This window comes from Eschrichtius robustus, chromosome 6 (assembly GCF_028021215.1).
Source record: "Eschrichtius robustus isolate mEscRob2 chromosome 6, mEscRob2.pri, whole genome shotgun sequence".
Classification (NCBI taxonomy): domain Eukaryota; kingdom Metazoa; phylum Chordata; class Mammalia; order Artiodactyla; family Eschrichtiidae; genus Eschrichtius; species Eschrichtius robustus.
In genome coordinates, this window is record NC_090829.1 from 31989848 (window position 1) to 32012119 (window position 22272).

General features: G+C 46.0%; 1 protein-coding gene across 1 annotated transcript in view; it reads left to right on the forward strand.

Moving 5' to 3' along the window:
* Window positions 1–224: 224 nt before the first annotated feature.
* The window catches only part of MED12L (mediator complex subunit 12L), a 317602-nt gene continuing 295554 nt past the window's right edge, over window positions 225–22272 (forward strand). The window contains exon 1 of the mRNA XM_068545632.1: window positions 225–323. Within this exon, the coding sequence (XP_068401733.1) occupies window positions 225–323 (99 nt within the window). The remainder of the gene's footprint in view (window positions 324–22272) is intronic.

Here is a 22272-nt window from a genome sequence, read left to right on the forward strand (position 1 = left end):
CCGGGGCTCCAGCGCAGCAGGGTGCCCGCCGAAGGCTGCCCCCATCAGTGCGTGTCTGCGTGCCGGGCAGCGGCAGCATCCAACCTGCTTTATTCCTGCCTGCAGCGCCACAGCGAGCGAGGAGGGGGAGAGGGAGTCTGTCTGCAAAGTGCTGCTCCCTGGTGCTCAGAGGCGGCTGCTCCAGCTCCAACTCTCATTCATTTCGCCGGTTAACATGAGAGATCATGGCCGCCTTCGGGCTTCTCAGCTATGAGCAGAGACCGCTGAAACGCCCCCGGCTCGGGCCGCCGGACGTCTACCCGCAGGACCCCAAGCAGAAGGAGGTAAGGGCGCCGGCGGCCTCCCCGGCAACCGGGGTCGCGCTCCGCAGCGCTGACCCGGGGCCAAGTTGGCCCAGCGGGCATTGCTGGCGCTGCGGGGGAAGGGTGGGCAGGGGGACTGGCGGCGGGGGCCGGGCTGGGGGGCTGGGGGACCCCCGGCGGTGGAGACCGAGCGGCTGTCAGTCACCGCGCGCCACGGGGGCGCTCGCTCTCCGGGTGCCGGGTCGCTTCCCCGTTACCGGGCCTTGCACGGCGCAGCCGGGCGCTTCACCCGGTTCTTCCCTGCGGAAACCCTCCTGCTCCCTCTCCCCGGCTTTTGCGTGCTTTATTTTTCTCCCCGCCGCTTCGGTAAAGCCTCGTAAACTTTTTGAAAAATGTTGGAATGCAGTGCATCCGACACAGGTCTTGGGTTCTGCGCCGGCTGAGCAGGGACGGGTGTGGGTGGGGTGGCGGAAGACCTTTTCTGTTCAAATTTTCCAGTTTGGAGTGGAAGTCGTTTTTGTCGAGGTGATGAATATTTAGCTCTTGCAACGTACTTCTGTCTCCCCTCTCCCCTTTAAAAATCAATATAAAAGGGAAACACTGATTTTCATCCCTAGAGGCGATTGGCTTAATTGCTGGAGGCTGTTTTGTATATGTAAAGGCAGTCAGGTTACCTTGGAAGGGAATAGGTCCTGGGATTGCTTGTTTCTTTGAATGAAATTAATTGGAGGAATCTTGACTCTTGCACTAGATACACTAGCTTCGATGGCTAGAGTAACCATGGCATTTTGAAGCCTTGTATATGTTTGTTAGTAGTTAACAAGTAATTATGTAACAACTCTCCAGTTATAATGATCACCCCTGACTACGCAATTTGCCCAGGGATTTGCTTTTTTTTTTTTTAAGATCACCTGCTACCCAGCTGTGCTTTCTGAGTTTGCCAGCTGCAGCCCACCCATCCTCTGTTGTCTTCAGCTAAACATGTAGTGAGCACAGTTCAAAACTTCTCTTTCTGGGAACCTAAAAACCTTCTATTAAAAGTTTACAGGCCTACTGACATCTCAGAAGGGGCTTTGTAAAGAAGGCCAGGAGGGTCCTTAAGACTTCCCTTTTGATGAATGTATCTATTTCAATAAAAAAGGAAGAATGCTTGTTCTGGTTAAACTGTTTTGTTAATAATGTTTCTGAAAGATAAGGAGTGACGACTCCTTTTAGAGGTTTAGCATATTGAACATGTTCGAACATCCGTGGAGTAATTCACATCGAAGCTTGGAAGGTTTTACAGGTGGTTCCCAGCAGAGGCTTAATATGAGGATAGGCGTTTGATGAGATTTTGCAGATTTCTTCCCTACCCATTTCTCTCCCTGCTACTGCCACCCAGAATAAAGTTAATTGTTACAGACGAAATAACAAACACTAACAACCAAGTATAAAGAAAGTTAATAACTTAAACATTTGTGGCAGAAAATTCTTAAAGTTTTGGTGGGGACAGGGACATTGGCTGATCTTTATCATCTTGTAATTAATGTCTTTTGTCACATCTTTCCAGAGGGCAGCATAATTGATAGCATCTCCCCAGTTAAGGGATGGGGGCCTGGGATGCCTTGTGGGGTTATTTATCATTTATTCCTCAGGTCGACACTCATTCAAGGGTTGGGGGCCTCTATGATTCTGGAAAAAAATACTTTTGGATTTTAGGGTCTTTATGACATTTTATGGAACTCTAAAACTAGAAGTGACCTTAGAGCCTGCTTTTTGTAACTTCCTTTGGACAAAGTGAAACTGAGGCCCAGGAAAGCTTACCTGACTTAAGGTGTGTGGTGAATCAGCAGAGGAGTTGGATGACCAAAACAGTATCTTATGTCAAGACCAGTACTGTGCTAAGGATGATTTATGCTAAATTGTGTTGTTCTGATGTTATTCCCTTGCCCCAGAGGCAACCAACATTTTATCCCTCTGGAGCAGAGTCAGAGTTATGTGTGGCTGTAGCTAGATTTGAATACAACATGGAACAGGCGCTTGGCTGTTCTTGGGCGGTGCTGTGGCGAGCAGTGTTTCACAAGCTTCAGTTATTTATGTGTCGCCTCAGGATTTCTCTCCTATCCCTCTATCACCTGTACTTTTATTCTAATGTTTTCTTTAACTTTTAGGAAACTTTTTCTGTTTCTTAGGCAGTAATACACAAGAAGTCATGGATTTGATGTGAGATATATATATCTATAAATTCATATCAAGTCATGGATATATCTCATTTAAAATTTTTATTTATTTGATGTTACATACACATATATATGATTATTCATATTGAAACAAGACCATAAGTATTAAAACTTTAAAAAGTTCATCTAAAACCACTGGTGTATTCCATCAGAGAGACCTGTCCCACACTGTGGGAAATGCTGATTTAATGGAGGAAGTGTGGGCTTCCAAGTTAGGCAGACCCGGATTTGGATTCTGGTTCAGCCTCTTTGCATTTGTGTGGCCTCGGGCAAGCTGCATCACTTCTCATTTGTAAATTAGTATCATTGTGCTGTTTAGAAAAACTTGAGAACCCTGGTTCTAAATGCATTACATTTTTGTGAGAAAAACCCTCCTCCTGGTAAAGCTATTCTTATTACTTGAGCTGCAGCTTTTACTGCTGTTAACCCGGGCTAATAGTGTTCTGGAAAATAGCTCCCGGGGGACAGGATGGGACCCTTGAATGAAGACCTCCTGTAGAGAAGTGGGGGTGGGGTGGGGGGGGTACTGGAAGCTTTAACCTGCTTGATCGACAGAGTCCGCTCATTTGAGAGCTTGCTGTGCCTCAGCGCTCCACAGGACTTTAGGTTGTCTTGTGTTATAATACTTTACCCTCTGTCCTCAAGCCTTGAAAATAGGGCACCAGAAAACTGTGAGTTCTCCTTGATGCCTCCTTCGCCCTTACGCCCCGTAATACACCTGTCAGCACATCTTGTCCCATCCGTTCCCCAAATATATTTCTAGTCCAACGCCGCTCCCCAGTTTCACCTCACCGCTCCCCAGTTTCGACTTCCTTTCTGCTTCAGTCTGACTTTTCTCTGCCCCGGGGCTCTTACATGTGCTACTCTGCCTGCCTGGAGCCCTGTCTGCCTTTGCACCCGCACCCGCACCGTTCCACCCTGCTCTCATCACCGAATCCTGTGGTTAGGAGGGTAGGTAGGCTGTGCAGCCAGTGTGCTTGCTTTTGAATCCTGGCTCTGCTGTTTACATACACTCCTTATTCTCCCTGTGCCTCAGTATCCCCTCTTGTAGAGTCGGGATGAGAATACTACCTGCTCCTTAGGGCTGTTGGAAGATTATACGGATGATAAACATAAAACACTTAGACCAGAGTATGGCATGGATTCAGCACGCAAACATTTGCTGTTTTAAACTACCGTCAGGCCTGCTTCTTCGTCATTCAGGTCTCAGCCCAGCGGCCTCCTCAGAGGCCTTTCTAGTATAAGTAGATAATTTGTAATTAGGTATTTATTTGCATGTTGCCCCCAACCCCCCACTAATGGGTCAGAAACGAGGGCAGGGATGAGAGCTGTTTAGGAGTCCCTGAAGGACCTGGCACCTAGTGCAGTTAGTTCCTAGGATGCTGAGGGCGTGGATACTTGTAGGAATTTATAAATGAGAGTGGGAATGAATGAATAAAGAGAAATCTGGCGACTGAGGGGTGTTAGGACAAGTCTAGGTTAAGGCAGAAATTATCCTTGCTGTCTACTTTGGAGGCTACAAGGCTGAAAGCAGAATTAAACTCTAGAAGTAGAAACGAAGAGAAGTTTTACTTCCAGGGTAGAAGAGGCCTAGATAGCTGAATAGTCAATGTTTTTAGGAAATCAAATTAGTTAGAAAAGTAGGTTGGGGCAATAGTGAGATTTCTAGGCATCAGGAGCCATAGAACCCCGCCAGTAGGGTCCAGAGGGGAGGATGGCTTGGTGTGCAGTGCGGAGGCTGCCCAAGGACAAGTAGAGCGTGATTTGGGAGGGTATGGGGGTGGGGATGGCTGCATGCAGATAATGTGTAACACCTATAGGGCTTGTTAAAAACAGATGGCCGAGTTTTTCAGATTCAGTAGGGCTGAGGTGGGACCCCATAATTTTCATTTCTAACAAGATCCTGGTGATTTAATGCTGCTGGTCCAGGGCCCCACTTTGAGATACTAACCTAGAGAGAAGGTGGCATCCAATTCTGCAGGGGCTGGAGAGCTCTTCCCAACCCAGGCAGGGCAGGGTTAGACATCTCTGTGTGGCTGAATTTGCAGTAGTTTGGTCTAGCAGCCGGCTCAGCCAGGGTACGGTGGGCTTTCCCCAGAAGTTGTCCTCTCTCTTAGATCTAAAGGAACGAGTCAGAAAGTCTCAGCCCCCCTCCAGTGGCTTTCCATCACACTTGGAATAGAACTCAAACTCCCTACTGAATTAGGCCTTCGAGGCCCCGCCCATCTGCCCCTTGGTCACTTCCACAACCACTGCCTGTAGCCAGACCACCTGGCTTTGCGGTCTGGCTCTATCACTGCCTGTTTTGACTCAGATATGACCTGTGGAATCGGGGGGGGGGGGGTGGGGGTTCCTACTTATTTGTTCCTACTTCACGGGGTTGCTGGGAAGATAAAATGAGGTTTGAATGGTGCCTGGCACGCCAACGGTGCTTAGTACAGGCCAGCTACTATTAGTATAACCCCTCCCTTGTTAAATGACCCCGGGGCTTCATTATACTTGTAACATCCACAAGACCCTGCCCTTGGAGATCTGGCCCCTTCCTGATTTGCTTAGCCGCCTCCTGGCTGTGTGGTGGGACCACTGGCCACCTCTCTCCTACCAGGCCCAGTTCCTTAGTGTTTAGGATCTTGTCCCTTGCGATCATGTCTCCTGTCATTTACTTATAGAGACTAGCTGGCAAGGAGGCCTTCTTTGTAACCCATCTTCTCTTATCCTTGTTAGTTCATTATTTTGTGTTCATATGTTTTGTGGTGCTTGTCACTGTCAGAAATTCCCTTATTAGGATCCTTATCCTCTCCCTGGTCTTCCTTCCACACTAGGAGGTAAGCTGCAGGAGAGCAGGGGCTTGTCTGTGGTGTCCACAGTTGTGAACTGCCTAGTGCCTGGGATGAGACTGGGTGCTCAGTAAATAGTTCTTGAAGAAATGAATAAAATGCAGACAGAACTCTTAACGAGCAGTTATGAGTATTTATAACTCTTAACTGTCCCAATGCTTGTTTTATTTTGGTAACGCCTGTTTTCTTGTTAGCATCTAAAACCCTTAAAACATTAAATGCTTGTTTTAGTGACAGCTGGGGAGGTTGGGGGGAGGGGCGGTGAAAATTTGTTTCTTAATAATCTCTGAGAGGGAGGATGTTGATGAAGTTGCCCGGGATGAGAGGGCAGGTTGACCAGTTGCCTGGGGCACCAAAAGACAGAGATGTTTAGGGAGAAAGCTTCCCCCTGAGATGAATTGGCTGGCCCCAGGGTCCCATCATAGACCTCCCTGAATAGCAGTGTTTGGGAGGGACCTCTGTGTTTTTAACTGATTCCTCCTGAGACTCTTAGGCCAGAACCAGTGTAAAAAGCACTGGGTCAGAGGCCCTGCTTCTTCCACTGCTCACAGGAGTGTTGCCACAAAAACTTTGTGGCGGAGGAACTCAAGTGGCTGTCATTTCTCAGGGGCTGCCAACACCTGCAGCAGCATTGTCAAAGATGCTCCTTAAAAATGCCGCCATAATGCGCCCGCCTCCACCCCAGACCTGCTGAGTCAGAATTTCTGGGAAGGAGGTTGAGGAATTTGCATTTTAAACACGTTTTCTAGGTGATTCCCAAACACATGAAGTTTTGAAAGCCACTGCTTTAGTTTGTGTCTTTGCCTATAGCGACCACTGTAAGCCAGACTCCCCCCTTATTCCTACCTGCTCCCCACTATTTGATGTGTTGGAGTCTTTAGACAAATACACTATTCAAAGTGTTAGTATAGTGCAAATGCATTTAGCTACTGTTCCCCATGAAGTTCTGTTCTAATACCCATGGTTCCCAGCATGGGCTTGTTTTTTGTCAGCTGTACATGGTTTATGGCAGACTAGAATTCCATGCCTTGGGCTTGAAATATCCACAGCTCCCTTCTGTGTGCAGTTGGCTAAACTTGGGGCTCAGGGGAGCAGTTCTTGCTTTGTCCCATGAGCATGTTCTTTGAACTTGTTGGGGGCTACAGAGCTTATATTTGACTTTGGGCCTGGGCTTTCAACTAGGCTCTTTGGGGACTCATGTAAAGCTGTTAATTTGGGGTGCAGCCACTATCCTTTAGCCTGTCGGATATTTCACTTAGGCTGGCACCCGTAGAGATAAAATGTGATTCCTTAGGAAGACAGAGGACCAGGAAGTGAGGTCTGGAAGGCAGACTGCCTTGGATGGGCACTAAGTGGGAGAAAATGAGGATGAACAGAGCCCTAGGATTTTAGCTGAACCAGTTAGCAATGCCTCTCAGGGGTGTATATCCATCCAGGTGAAAATAAAGCAGAGGTGGGAGAATGGAGTAAGTGGAAGTTGGCAATTCCAAAGAATTGTGATGTATTTCTTCTGAAACTCTCCTTTAGTGAGGTTCTGAGCCCCAGCTGTGAGGCTTCTTGACAGACTAGGAATTAGAGAAGGTAGAGGGACCCATAAGAAGAGTGAGCATGATTACAGGTTCCCTTCCCCAGTGTTCTCTGGGCAGCGATGAAAGGAGCTGGTGGACTAAGCCTGCAGAAGGGCTGACCTCCGAGTCTGAGTGGGGAAGGCCAGGCAGGGGAGAAATCCAAGGGACGTGTGGAGGGAGGCGCCTACCTCCTACACATTCCAGTCTGAGAAGGGAACGTGGAAACGCTTGGACTTTTCATTGTTTTTAGAGGATTTCTGAAGTTGGGTGATGGCAGCAAGGGAGTTCATGATACAGTCCTCTCTATTTCTCTGTTTTGAAAAATTTACATTAAAAAGAAGAGTGTCATTATGTTACCCAATAGCATGATTTCTACTTTAAAAATATATGTCTGCGTAATCTGGAAGGATTATCACCCACGTGTAGACAATTGCTCTCTCTTGAGGGTGGGTGTAGGGGTGACTTTTATTTTCTTTTTTGCACTAATCTGTATTCTCCACTGTAACAATAAATGTGCACTACCAGTGTCATTGGAGGAAGTAACTTAATAATTACTAGGTAACTTTGATTGGGTTTACAGGAGTGCATCTTTGTTGTTGGTTCCAAACCAAGCTAGAGCCCCTTTAGCTGAGGTTTAGGCAGAGGGATCTTGAGGTGTAGGTATAGGCACCTGTAACCTGTCAAAGCTGTGATGAGGTTGGGTTAGGGCTGTTATGTCAGCATTCCAGCCCTGCCGCTTAAGCTGTGTGATTTGGGGTGCTGTGTCATTTTCTTCACCTATGAGCTGGAGAGAATAATACCTAGTCATCTAGAGTGTTTTGAATGTGGAAGGAGCATTGTAAACTTAATTTTTACCAAATGTTGAGGTATCAATTCAGTGGTACCAGCTGATTATTAATATTTCAGGAATTTTGTGAGCTGGTTAATATCATGCTGGTGACTTGAAATTTGGCATCAAGGGAGTATTTACACCAAGGACATTGGCAAATGCTACGCATTAGGGGTTTTGTTTTGTTTTAGTTCTTTAGAAAGCTGGTTGTTAAGCATTTCCCCACACAGTGCTGGGTATGGTTGTATGTGCCAGATGCCTTGTTGGCTACTTTACCATCATTCTTATCCCTGTTTCCCCTACTTGCTTCCCACAAAAAAAAAAAAAAAAAAAATATTTTAAAGCCAGATCCCCACTTTCTTAGCCTCTCTTGCAGCTTGGGGTGAGCATATAACTGAATTCTGGCTAAAGAGATTTAATAGAAATCTGCTTTGTGACTTTTTGGAGAAGAATATTTTTCCTTGCTGAAAAAAGTACAGGCAAGGGAGAGAGTGGCTTCTCTTAGTGCCCTGATAGCTCCTTAACTTCCATGTCTTTGGAAAATTAATAAGAGGATATGATGGTTGGAGCTGGGGCACCTGTCTTGTTACCATGAGGTCGTGAGCCTATGGATGAAGAGAGGAGGTGATTCAGTGGCTTTATGAAATTGTTAAGCTACTGAACTGACCTTGACCACCTCTCCCTGGACTTCTTGTTAGGTAAACAAGAGATGTCCACATGGTTTAAACCATTGTTGGACCAGTTGTCAATTTCTTGTGTCTGAAAGCATTCTAAGGTTGTCATGGTACTTCCCATTTATATTTTGTCGCCCTCAAACCATCACAGCATGAGCCTTTTTTCCCAGAGAATATACATTCCCAGAACTCTCCTACTCTCTGGCTTCATGAGTACAGCAAGAGACAAAGATCACCTGCATCTTGTCTGTTCGGTGCTTAATTCTGCAGAGTGCCTATCAGAAGCTGAGGGGATGTGGAAACGGCTCCTTTATTTGTTTCCATTTCCGGCAGAAAGAGTTTTGGTGGGAAGGGAGGGAGATCCCTATTGCATTTTGTTTGGAGAGGGAGATTCTGTGGGTCTGTACCATTCTGGGGGGAAACCAGATGTGTTTAGAGCTAGAAGGGAGCTTAGAGGTAGGTCGCTCTCACTTTCCTCATTCAGTACAAGTGGACGTTGAGTCTCAGAGAGGTTAAAGTGACTCGTTAAGGCAGATCTTGGCCAAGCACTTGTGTGCCCTGATTTGTTCTTGCAGCTTTACTTGGCCTCCCCTCTGTACACAGCCTCCGCTTCTGGTAAACACCCTTGTGTTGCCCTGGCAATGAGAACTACTCTGCATTTTAGGGCACCCAGTGCCTCTGTGAGAGCTGGGGACTGTTCAGCTAGCCATTTATTTGATCTTCTCAGAGCTTGCCAGAACCTTGTGTGGTGCCTCCTGGGCAGAGGGAAGAATACTCTGGAAGCTCAGGCACTCTAGTCGTCCTGTTTTTTTGGTGGAAGGTTCTCAGCCCTGTCCGTGGCCTCTGGTGCACGTAGCTCCGGCACTGGCCTTTGTGGGCTGTGTTGGGGATTGAGCCTGTCTAGTTTTCATTTTCTTGGTTGAGATTCTCCTTTATTTATGGGTAGGTCTCTTGGAGATACAAACACACAAGCTGTACCAGTTGCCCACTTCCAGGGAGTGACACTTACATGGCATTCTGTATACAAAGGGATCCCCCTTAGTTATGAAATGCTCGGGCATGAGAAGAGGAGAAAAATTTTAGCCCCTGGGTTTTATTTTCCATGTTCCGAAGGAAGCATGACTATATGTACGCATGCCAAACGGATTCTGTCATTCAGTCACTATTATTGAGCACCTTGTAGGCATTTTGCCAGCTGTGGCTTCATGAGGACAGGGCCTAAGACTTGTATTTCCTCCCCTGTCTCTGGTTTTGAGCACAGTGCCTGGACCAAACCTCGGACTCAAAATGTCTTTTACAAATGAAAGTGTAAACAAACGCTGAGAGCATTGGATATGGTCCTGGGCCCCCGAAGATTTCAATACAGAGCAGCGGTTTTCATCTGGGGTGACCCCCTACGGACACTGGCAGTGTTTGAAGACATTTGGGGTTGTTCCAGTTACGGGTGCCTGTATGCGTGTGCGTGCATGTGTATGCGTGTGCGTGCATGTGTATGCGTGTGCGTGCATGTGTATGTGTGTGCGTGCATGCGCACGTGTTAACTGCTACTGGCATCTGGTAGGCAGAAGTCAGGGGACGTCGCTAACATTCTCCAGTACTTCAGACAGTCCTCACAGCAAAGGCTTATCTGCACTCAAACGTCAGTGGTTCCCAGGTTGAGAAACCCTGGTCTGGAGGGAGTGACAGACCTATAAATACGGGATACAGTGTTTCCCATGTTATTCGAGGGGAATGTACGAAGTGCTGTGGAGACAAGCGGGAGTGACCCGCTTTTTGACAGGACCTGGTAGAGGAGGAGACTTTGAGCCTTGGACTTGGAGGGTGCGTAGCAGTGGGGGGGGGGGCTGAGGGTGTGGTGTGAGGGGTCACAGGCCAGGAGGAACGTGGGCTGTGCTGTGAGCCTGAGGTGTGGCGTGGGGCGTGCAGGGGGCCCCCGGGTCAGAGTGGGAAGGAAAGGTCAAGTTACGGGGTCCTTTGTGCGCCGTGTGGAGGCCACGAGGTGGCCGTTCAAGGGTGTTAGGGGAGTGAGATTTAAGATGAATGAGGGTCTCAGTTTGAAGGGACGGTGCTTCTGAAGGTCACACTGAGGCAGAAAGACTGACGAGCTAGGTGGTCACGGATGTTCCAGGCCTGGTCAGGGGTGGGGGGGCAGTGGATTAGGTTTTCGTGGCTGCCATAACAAGGTACCACAAATCAGGTGGCCTAAAACGATGGAAATTCTCTCGCAGCTCTGGAGGTGAAGCCCTGGGGGCCGGCTGTCTGAAGGGAGTGTTGGTGGGCTTATACTCCTCTGGAGCTCTAGGGGAGAGTGTTTCCTTTCCGCACCCGGCCTCCGGTGGCTCCGGGCATCCCTTGGCCTCTTTGTGACCACATCTGTCTCACTTCCGCCTCCGTCTTCACATGGCCTTCGCTGTGTGTCTGTTCTTCTCTGGGTGTGCCTGATAAGGACACTTGTTATTGGATTTAGGGCCCACTTGGATAACACAGGATGATCTCATCTCAAGATCTTTAACTTAATTACATCTGGAAAGACACTTTTTCCTTTTTTTTTTTTTTTTTAATTCATTTTTTTTGGCGTATATTTGCTTTAAAGTGTTGTGTTAGGGCTTCCCTGATGGCGCAGTAGTTGAGAATCTGCCTGCGAATGCAGGGGACACGGGTTCGAGCCCTGGTCTGGGAAGATCCCACATGCCGCGGAGCAACTAGGCCCGTGAGCCACAACCACTGAGCCTGCGCGTCTGGAGCCTGTGCTCCGCAACAAGAGAGGCCGCAATAGTGAGAGGCCCGCGCACCGCGATGAAGAGTGGCTCCCACTTGCCGCAACTAGAGAAAGCCCTCGCACTGAAACGAAGACCCAACACAGCAATCAATCAATAAACAAATCTTTAAAAAAAAAAAAATAAATAAAGTGTTGTGTTAGTCTGTGCTGTACAGCAAAGTGAATCAGCTATACGTATACATAAATCCCCCCTTTTTTGGATTTCCTTCCCATTTAGGTCAACACAGAGCAGAGAGTAGAGTTCCCTGTGCCATACAGTAGGTTCTCATTAGTTATTTACTTTATATTAATACATAGTAGTGTATATATAAAGACGCTTTTTCCAAATAAGTAACACTCCCAGGTTCCAGGATTTGATTGGGATGTCTCTTGTGGATCCTTTTGGCCTCCTGGGCTTGGGAAGAAAGAGTAGGAGAGAATTTAGGAGAAAGGTTATTGGGGCGGCAGAAGTGGCAAAATGGATGTGTTTGGTGAGAGGGACGGACGAGTACAAGGCTATACCAACATTTTTAGCTTAGGCCAGTGGTTCCCAAACTTTCTGATCTTAGGACCCCTTTATAATAAACCTTATTTAGGATGCCATAGAGCTTTCATGTAAGTTATATCTCAGTATTTACCATATTAGAAATTAGACCTGAGAAATTTTAGAAATATGTATTAATTCATTTAAAAATAATAATAAACCAATTTCATGTTTCACATGTTTTTTACGAACAAGAACTATTTTTCCAAATCAAAAAAAAATTGTGGAAAGAGTGGCATTATTTTACATTTCTGCAAATCTAATCTCTTTAATGTCTGTCTGGATTCTCACATCTAGTTCTCCATTTAGTCTATTATAGTATGTTGTTTCGATTGAAGGATATGAAGAAAATTTGGTCTCACGAATACGTAGCTGGAAGGTTCTTGGGAACCTCAGAGGTCTTTGAAATGGAGAACGCTGGCTTACACAGTTGGGTAGGTAGATGATTGATAGTGGTCCTCAAACTAACATGCCATAGGGAACGAAAGAACTTGTTAACTTTTTTTTTTTTTTTCCAAGGGTGGGAAGGTAGGCGAGGGGAGTGGAGAGAATGAGTTCATTTTTTTTAATATTTTCAATTTGAGGTGCCTCTGGGGAATCCAGGTTGAACTGTAGAGCAGTAGTACAGATCTGGATTTGGGTGTGATTTGTGCATGGCTAGTTGAAGTCATGGCTGCGATTACCTGTTGAGCGTGTGCAGAGAGAGGGAGGAGCAGGCAGACTCTAGACACCGGCAGCAGGACCTCCGAGGAGGGGAGTTGTTAGGGAGACAGGTGTGGGGGTGATGAGTGGTCCAAAGGGAGAGCTAACATCTCCATTGGCCGCCTCTTAGTTTGGTAGTTTCCCTCTTCAGGGCCTTTGCACGTGTGCTTCCTGCTGCCTGGTTGCCTTCTCTTTGTCACTGCAATGTGATGATTTGCAGCTCAGCACTCAGCACAGTTTGTGTTTTTCTTCTCTGCTCTGTCCTCCAACCAACGTAGGTTTCATGAAGCAAGGACGATGTCCTTTTTACCCCCCACTGATAACCAGAGGCAGGGAGGGGGTCTGGGGTATGGTAGGGGTTAAAGAAATATTTGTTGACTGGATCTGGTAACGGGGCAGTCATTATTAGCAAATGGTTCTCAGAAGCCCTGTACAGGGCACGGTGATGCCAGGAAATATAAGACATGGTTCCTACCGTTGAGGAACTTTGCGGGGAGAGATGACAGTCCTGTGTGCAGAGCCCTGAAGTCATTCAGTGTGGTGGTGGAAACCATTGAGGGAGGGGTCATCTCTCTTGAGGATTAGAAAAGTCTTCAGAAATGTGGGTGTTTTTCAGATGACAAGGTCTTCTGGGCAGAGGGTATGAGCAAAGGCACCGAGATGGGAAATGGGACACGATCTTTGGAGGAATTGCAAGTAGTTCAATAAAGCAAGAGTGTATTGAATCCTCAACTTGAACATGTCTATAGATTTTGGGGACAGTTAGGGAGAGGAAGAGATTAAATCTGCTGGAGAGAGAGGGCTATCTGCTGGAGCAAGGCTGACCTGGTCCTGGGACCAGGGGACTGAGGTCCCACTGGGAGTGACACCTTATATGTGGTGTTACACATTGCTGCCTCTGAGAAAGGACGTATACAGGACTCCCTGTTTACCTTTAATTTTCTACAAGCATTTCCAGAGTTAGTTTGAATGTGCAAAGATTTTCCTCGGCAAGAATTAACTCAGCCTTCAACCCACATCCACCGTGCCACAGCTCAGCTACGCAAATGCCGCCTTGTTGTCAACTAAAATTTGGTGGAATTTGCTGCTTTCCTTTTCCAGCCATTTCATTCATGGATTAATCTAATGAGGTTGTTGAGATTAGGACCATTTTAAGGCATTGGCAGCAGGGAAGAACTAAGAAAAATGTATTTTGTCTGAAGCGTCATTTGAATTTTTTGCTAAGATGCTGGTTTACATAAAGGTATAGAGAGAGGCTCTATCAAAACTATGTCCAAGGCAGTGCTAAATAATTTATATTTCTCCTGAGTTCTGTGAGGAAGGTTAATATTGACATTGCTTAGGGTTTTGTTTTGTTTTTTTTTTTCTTTCTTTTTTTAAAACTCTACACAGTGCTGCTAGTAGACAGTATGGAAAGTATTTCTGGGGTCAGAGCTGTTTTCACTCTTTGGTCAATTTTAGACTAAATGTCAACTCCTTGGGGGAAAAAAAAATGATCGTGAACTGGAGACACTATTTACATTTCGACTACTCACATGAGATCTGCTTTTAAGTCATTATTAAATCATCGAAATGTTTGTGAAGTTATACTTCCATTTACTTAGTACTTGATATGTGCCTCCTACAGCACTCAGCGATGTGGGTGTGTAGGAAAGAAATAGAAGTCTGCTTCTGTCCCCTCTAGAACAGTGCTTCTCAAAATATCTATGGTGAAGGACAAGTTTCTTTAAAATTAATTTTCAATCTGTTGCAGACTGATATAAATGTATGATAAAAATGAATTACTAGAAAAATGAAATGCTGCTTGAATGTAGTGGCAATGTCAAGTTGCTATGAAAGTTCCCGAGCACTCACTCTCAATTTTTGCATATTATTCTTGTTCAGGACCAGTAGCAGTTTCAGACCACACTCTGAGTAGCACAGCTCTAGAAATTAACATCTGGCTCACTGACGCACATAAAACGGTTTTAAAAATGACTAATGCATTGGTTTTCGTTTATTTTAAAATTGAGGAATAATGTATACGTTCAGTATGGGGTATAAAGTGCCACGTTCCATCATGATAGACAGCGTTGATTGTGTTGGTGATTCTGAGTGCTTTACATGTTTGGTTTTATGCCAGCCTCACAAACACCTCTCAGGTGGGTACTCTTATCTCCTTTTTACAGATGAAGAAACTGAGGCACAGGAGAGCGGTCACAGGGGTCACTTCACTTGCCCAAGGTCCTTTAGCTGCATAGTGATGGAGTTGGAATTGGACTCCCGAGCCCGTGCTGTAACCATTCTGCTGTCTATATAGTGTGGCTAAAAATGCTGCGTGAGTTCAGGAAAGAGAGGCTTGGAATACTTGGAGGCCTCCCTGGAGGATGTAGGTGTGAGGGGCAGGATCCGAGTGAGTCGGGGCAGGTTGTACCCTTTCCTTCCTAAGAAAGAGCTGAAGGTAGGATGAGCGAGGCATGGAGGGGAAAAGGCAGTGTCTGCAGATGGGGCTTGGAGTCCTGGAGTCCTGGCGGGTTGCGGTTGTGGGGGGGGGTGGTGACGAGTTCACGAGGACCCGCTGTCAGATTTGTCTCACTAGCTCATGCCTAATAAATCCGGATGGGGAGAGAGTGGAGTCGGGGAGGCTGCGAGGGAGGCGGCTGTAGTAACCAAAGCGTGAAGTAAAAAGAGCCCGACAGATCTGGGCTTTAAATAGGACTGGAGAAGAAGAACTGGTGGTCGGTGACAAATCGGTCAAAGGAAATGAAGGAGAGGGGAGTTCGGAAAATGCTTCGATTTCTTGGACACTGTTCACCTGGGATGGTAGTAGGTCCTGTTGCTTGAGCATCTCAAAGTGACACCTTTTTGTGCTCAGTCTTTAGAGATATGGCAGGTATCTAGAATTACCTGATGGCTAGATTGGAATGAATATTCGGACTCCCCTCCCCTCCCACCCCTCCCCGCTCACCTCACTCACCCTGCGGAAGGTCTGATGACTCAAAGGGCTTTTGGTTTATCGTCCCATGCTTTAAACCTCGCCTTCAATACCTGTCATTCAGCCCTCCACGGGCGGCTTTGGTGGCGGTGAACCGCCAGAACTGCTTGGAAGGTTGGCTAAGCTCCATGGAAGAGGTGGGAATGAGCAAGCCTCCCGAAAATAAAAAGGGCGGAGGCTGAGAGGTGTTAACAGAGGTTGACTTTTAGGACTACATTTTCGGAGGTGGGCTCACGGACATTTGCTTTCTTGGTTCAAAATTGTAGGTTTCGCCTCTCTGTTTCCGGGTAAACAAATGAACAACATCACCACCACCACCAGCAAAGAAGAGACATTCCCAATCTCTGTTCCCCCTCCCAGGCAGGAAGAAGGGTGTTCTGCAGTTTTACTAGATTTTTCCGGCGCCCGTTCCATCCCTATCACCCAAGAGGTTTTCCTCTTTGTGAATTTGCAGTTCATTTGGTGGAAATCGCACAACACGCCTTCCTGCAGGCACGTGGGGTCAGGGATGCAGTTACGCCTAGGGTAGAAGTAAACAGAAGGAGCCAGGTAAGGGGCACAGTGCGTCAGTCCACCGGACAGTTAACTTCAGAGGACAGAAACCATGGCTTGAGTTTGTTTTCTCTGCCCTCAGATCACCTAGCCCGGTGGGAGGCAGATTCAGCACTAAGTGAAAAATATGATTTACAGGAAGAGCTTACATTAAGATGCGACTGCAATGCATGAGTTGTGTGGGACGGTGACTTACCTGAGCAATGGGGGATCCAAAGAGAAAATTGTCTCCTGAGGCTGCCTTAAATACAGTTCTGGGCAGAATCAACTCTGGACACCTTAAGTCCCCTTTCCTGCTTTATGCGTATGCAAATCTAAAAGTTCAAGTAGTTTTCTCTGGCAGTTTTCCTGCAATTTTCCTGAGAGCCACATCCAGGTGTTTGATATCAGAGGATGACATGCATTTGAAGATGATTTGAATATGAATTAATAGGCTACAATTATTTAGATAAGAGTGGAATAAATGCTAAGTATATTTGGAGGTAATTTGAATCAAAGTCTCTCCCACTTTCAGTGGAGGGGGAGGACCTGCCTGTCTCATGGTTAAGGATGAGGGGGGTTCTCATGGGGAGTTGGGCCCCCAGAGCCTCGTGTGTTCAGCATATCCTCCTCGGTGGACATTCCCATTTGCTTTTTGGAGAGTGGCTGAATCCCCGGACGTGTGGTGCGTGGTGTGGGCCTGGATGTGCTGCCTGGTGAAAAATCACAGTTATAATGACCGTGATGAGCATTTTTTTTTTTTTTTTTGGCCGCAGCGGGTGGCTTGTGGGATCTCAGTTCCCTGACCAGGGATTGAACCCAGGCCCTTGGCAGTGAAAGTGCAGAGTCCTAACCACTGGACCACAAGGGAACTCCCATGAGCCCATTTTTAAAGTGCTGAGTGCCTCACATACGATTTCCTCTTATTCTTTACAACGGAAGGTAGGTGGATCTCCATTTCACAGGAAAGGAGGGAGCCAGGATTCTAGTTGAGGTTGATTGGAATCATACTGATCTCCTCTAAGATCTCACCATCTTGGAGAGCACATTGGACCTCTTGGAGGCTTGATTCTCACGTGGCCGCTTAACCATTTCACTGCCCCCCCCCCCCCACTTCAGCCTCAGTTTCTCAGCCTGTAAATGGGCACCCATCCTGCCAGAGCCATTTGGCTTTTAGGAAGACAGGCGTGAATATGCTGCGTAAAGGCCAGAGAGTAGTATTACTAGAACCATGATTTTCTTTTCTTCTCTTTTGCCTGCTGCTCGGTACAGGTGTGCAAGATAGGACTTGCTGTTTTGTGTTGAGCTCATATCCTTTGGGGTTCGTCTGAGTCCCCACCGTTAGTGATTGATGGCCTGCAGGTGTGATTTGGGTGGGGGTGAATGTTAATAGCCGTGTAGACAAGGGTGGATGTGTAAAGACCTGAGTTTCAGATGTGGCCTCCATGCAAATGTGGCCCTGATGTTAGAGATGTTGGTGGGGGTAGGGGAAATGCTCGGTGGCCTTTTAGGGGAGTCCTGCCTCTCCTGAGTCAGTCTGGCTCTGTCTTCAGGAGGCTGGTGGCAGTGCCTCCTCTTACAAGCATTTTGGCTGCGTTGGGGAAACAGCCCACTACCCCGCCTTTTTTTTTTTTTTTTTTTTTTCCTAAACTTCTCAAACAGCTGTTAAGTGACCTGTCGATTAGAAGAGATCCAAACAGAAATCAGTCCCTGTTGTTGTGATGCAGGGCGCCGGGGTGTCCCCTTATACAGAGCCAAGTGATGCTGCTTTTCTCAGCCATAGTCGACTCTGCGTTGTAGGCCCTTGCTGCTGCCAAATGGCCTGGATCCTGATTTTAGAGGGTAGTCTTGCTATGAGGGATAGGGCAGAGCTTCCCCTCTTTCCTCTCCTACCTGGATTTTTTTACTTTCCTAGGGCTGCCTAAACAAAATACCATAAATTGGATGGCTTAAAACAATGGAAATTCTCCCACAGTGCCGGAGGAGGCAGGGCCACACCTCTAGAGGAGGATCATTCCTTTCCTCCTCCAGCTTCTGGGAGCCCCAGGCTTTCCTTGGTTTGTGGCAGCATGATTCCAACCTCTGCCTCCGTCTTCCTTCTGTGTCTTTTCCTTTATAAGGACACTAGCCATGTGCTGTTGGATTAGGACCCATCCGATTTCAGCATGACCTTAACTTGATTATTGCTGCACAGACCCTATTTCCAAATAAGGTCACAGGTATAGGGGTTAGGACTTTGACCTGTCTTTTCGGGGTACACAATTCAGTGCCTGCAGGGCTTGTCTCTAGACCCTCCTCCGCATGTCCCTGGTTGGTCTGGTACTGGACCTTACCTTCTGGGCACTCTAGACTTCTAAATGTCTGAAAGAAACATCTTGTTTTGCCAGTTACCTCAAAGTTACATTTAAAACTGAACTTGTGATCTGTTCCTCTTCCCTCCAAAAAAATCCCCTAACACCGCTATACGCTGTTTTAAGAGCTCTTGCTATCCCAGAAATCCGGGGACATCCTTGATAACCTCACTCTTTGTCATTCCGTCCAGCATGTTACCAAAACCCCTGTTGAGTAGCCCCGTAATAAATATCCCTCCATGCTTTCCCTTCTTTCCGCCTCTATCTTGGTCCTAGCTACCGTCTTCTCACGTCTCGCCTCTTAAGAGAGCCTCTAACCCGTCCCAATCCCCTTGCCCCCAGGCCTCCTGTTTGGTCTGACCAGCTCCAATCAGTTGTCCCCACTGTGGACCTATTCGGTTTGGATGGTGTCACCCCACTGCATAAAACACTTTACTCTTTTCTTTAAAACATTTATTTAATTATAGTTGATTTACAATGTTGTGTTAATTTCTGCTGTATGGCAAAGTGATTCACTTATACATATCTACCTATACATTCTTTTTCATATTCTTTTCCATTATGGTTAATCAAAGGATATTCAATACAGTTCTCTGTGCTAGACAGTAGCACCTTGTTTTTTATCCAATCTATATATAATAATTTGCATCTGCTGATCCTAACCTCCGAATCCATCCCTTCCCCTGCCTTCCTCCTGCTTAGCAACCACAGGTCTGTCCTCTGTGTCTGTGGGTCTGTTTTGTAGATAAGTTCATTTGTGTCATATGTTAGATTCCACATATAAGTCATGTCCTATGGTATTTGACTTTCTCTTTCTGACTTACTTCACTTAGTATGATAATCTCTAGGTCCATCCATGTTGCTGCAGATGGCATTATTTCAGTCTTTTTTATGGCTGAGTAATATTCCGTTGTATATATGTACTACATCTTTATCTGTTCATCTATCGATGGACATTTAAGTTGCTTCCGTCTTGGCTATTGTGAATAGTGCTGCTATGAACGTAGGGGTGCATGTATCTTTTTTAAAAATTAATTTATTTTTTAGTTTTTATTTTATATTGGAGCATAGTTGATTAACAATGTTGTGTTAGTTGCATGTATCTTTTTGAATTATAGTTTTGTCTTGATATATGCCCAGGAGTGGGATTGCTGGATCATATGGCAACTTCATTTTTAGTTTTTTAAGGAATCTCCATACTTTCTCCATAGTGGCTGCACCAGTTTACATTCCCACCAACAGTGTAGGAGGGTTCCCTTTTCTCCACACTCTCCACACCCTACGTTTGTCATTTGTAGACATTTTAATGATGGCCATTCTGACTGGTGTGAGGTGGTACCTCATTGTAGTTTTGATTTGCATTTCTCTAGTAATTAGTGATGACAAGCATCTCTTCATGTGCCTATTGGCCATCTGTATGTCTTCTTTGGAGAAATGTCTATTTAGGTCTTCTGCCCATTTTTTGATTGGGTTGTTTGTTTTTTTGTTATTGAGTTGTAGGAGCTGTTTGTATATTTTGGAAATTAAGCCCTTGTCTGTCTCATGGTTTGCAAATATTTTCTTCCGTTCTGTAGGCTGTCTTTTTGTTTTGTTTATGGTTTCCTTTGCTGTGCAAAAGCTTGTAAGTTTGATTAGGTCCCATTTGTTTATTTTTGTTCTTATTTCTATTGCTTTGGGAGACTGACCTAAGAAAACATTGGTATGATTTATGTTGGTGAATGTTTTGCCTATATCTCTTCTAGGAGTTTTGTGGTGTCATGTCTTATGTTTAAGTCTTTAAGCCATTTTGAGTTTATTTTTGTGTGTGGTGTGAGGGTGTGTTCTAACTTCATTGATTTTTACATGTGGCTGTTCAACTTTCCCAACACCATTTGCTGAAGAGACTCTCTTTTTCCCATTGTATATTCTTGCCTCCTTTGTTGAAGATTAATTGACTATAGGTGTGTGGGTAAAACCCTTTACTCTTCTTGTAAAGATAGAAGTCCTTTACTTGGTTCACAAGACCCTGTGTATTCTATCCCCACCCACTGCCCAGTCTCACCTCACACCTGCGTCCCTTTGATCCTGCCCTGACAGCATTCTTTCTTTCATTTTCCCAGGCCTACAGACCTTACACACGCTCTTCCTGTCTCTTGTTGGGCACCCAATGCCCATGATTGTTGTTATGAATTGACCCTTTTATCATTATGGTATGCCCCTCTTTGTCTTTGATAATGCTCTTTATCTTGAAGTTTACTTTGTCCAGTATTAATATAGCCACTCCAGCCCTCTTAAGTTCATCATTTATATGGTATATATCTCTTTCCATCCCTTTGCTGTCACCCTCTCTGTCTTAATATATTTAAAGTGCAGCATGTAGCTGGGTTTTGCTTCCTTATCCATTCTAGCAATCCCTGTCTTTTAATTGGAATCTTAACCCATTAACATATAATTAGCACTTAATGTAATTATTGGTATGGTTCGATTTATTTACCATTTTACTTCTGGATTATTAAACTCTGTTAAAAATAATTTAAACTTACCTATTGACATTTTAGTTTACCTCTTTACATTTTATTTTTATTAGCGATTGCGCTAGCAGTTACAATATACATCTCTAACTTTTTGTGGTCTTCGTAGAGTTAGTATTATATCACTTCACGCAAAATGTCAACCTTGCTATTTTGTAAGGGTCCTCCTCTTAACTTAGTTTACTCCTATTTCAGACTCAGAGTTTGGCTCAAAGGCCACTTCTTCAGGGAATCTTTTCTGAGTTCTCAGATTAGGTTAAGCCCCTATCATGTGTGCTCTGAGCAGGTAGTACTTCTCTTTGGGGCATTTACCACACTTGGAGTTTGCTCACTATGGAATCCCCAGTACTTAGCACAGTGATGTATACTTCATTATTTGTTGATCAGATGAGGGGAAGCCCTGAGCTGGGGTTTGAAGAAGGCAAGAGATTTCGTGCTGTACTCCAGGGGATGGGAATGACATCAGGCAAGGCGTAGAGGTTGAAAAGACAATGAATGTGGCAAGGGATATAATAGTCAAGTAGATTAAATGTAAGTTAAAAAACAAAGCTCTAACTTTTTTATGCCAGTAGCCACCATTTATGGAGCACTTAATATGGGGCCAGCCAGGCACTGTGCTAAACTCTGTACATTTTATCTTATGTAACCTCAGCCCTGTGAGTTATTCTTGTCTTACTTCAGTTGAAGCAACTGAGGTGCAGAGAGGTCACTTACGTTGTTCCCTATGATAGGTAAGGCTCTATATTCAAGCTCAGATCTCTGTGATTCTAATACTTAGAATGGAAGTGAGGCTGGGAAGTGGAGCTTGGTTGTTTGAGGGGTTTAATGCCCATCCTAGGTGACTGTGGTTTTTTAGAAAAAATTAATTAATTAATTAATTTTTATTTTTGGCTGCGTTGGGTCTTCGTTGCTGCACACGGACTTTCTCTCATTGCGGCGAGCGGGGGCTATTCTTCATTGCAGTGCGCGGGCTTGTCATTGCAGTGGTGGAGCACGGGCTCTAGGCGCGCGGGCTTCAGTAGTTGTGGCTCGCGGGCTCTAGAGCACAGGCTCGGTAGTTGTGGCGCACGGGCTTAGTTGCTCCGCGGCATGTGGGATCTTCCCGGACCAGGACTCGAACCCGTGTCCCCTGCGTTGGCAGGCGGATTCTCAACCACGGCGCCACCAGGGAAGCCCGGTGATTGTGTTTTGAGTCGAGGCTGGAGTTAGGTGCAGAGAAGGCCCACAGGTGTTACTGAGGATCTGTAGAGTGTTGTGCTAGATGCTTCTGTTCTCTTTAGGTCCTTTGGGGCGGGGGTAGGGTGGGGTGGTGGGAAGCCTCTGAAGCTTTTGAATAGGGGAGAGCAGAAAAGAAGACCTGTTTCAGGAAGGTTCATCAGGGGCCAGTGGGCAGGCTAGGTTGAGCCGAAGGTCTGGACAGAGGAGGGGAGGTGTGTGAGGAGCAGCAACCTGGGCCTGCTGTGACAGTGGCCG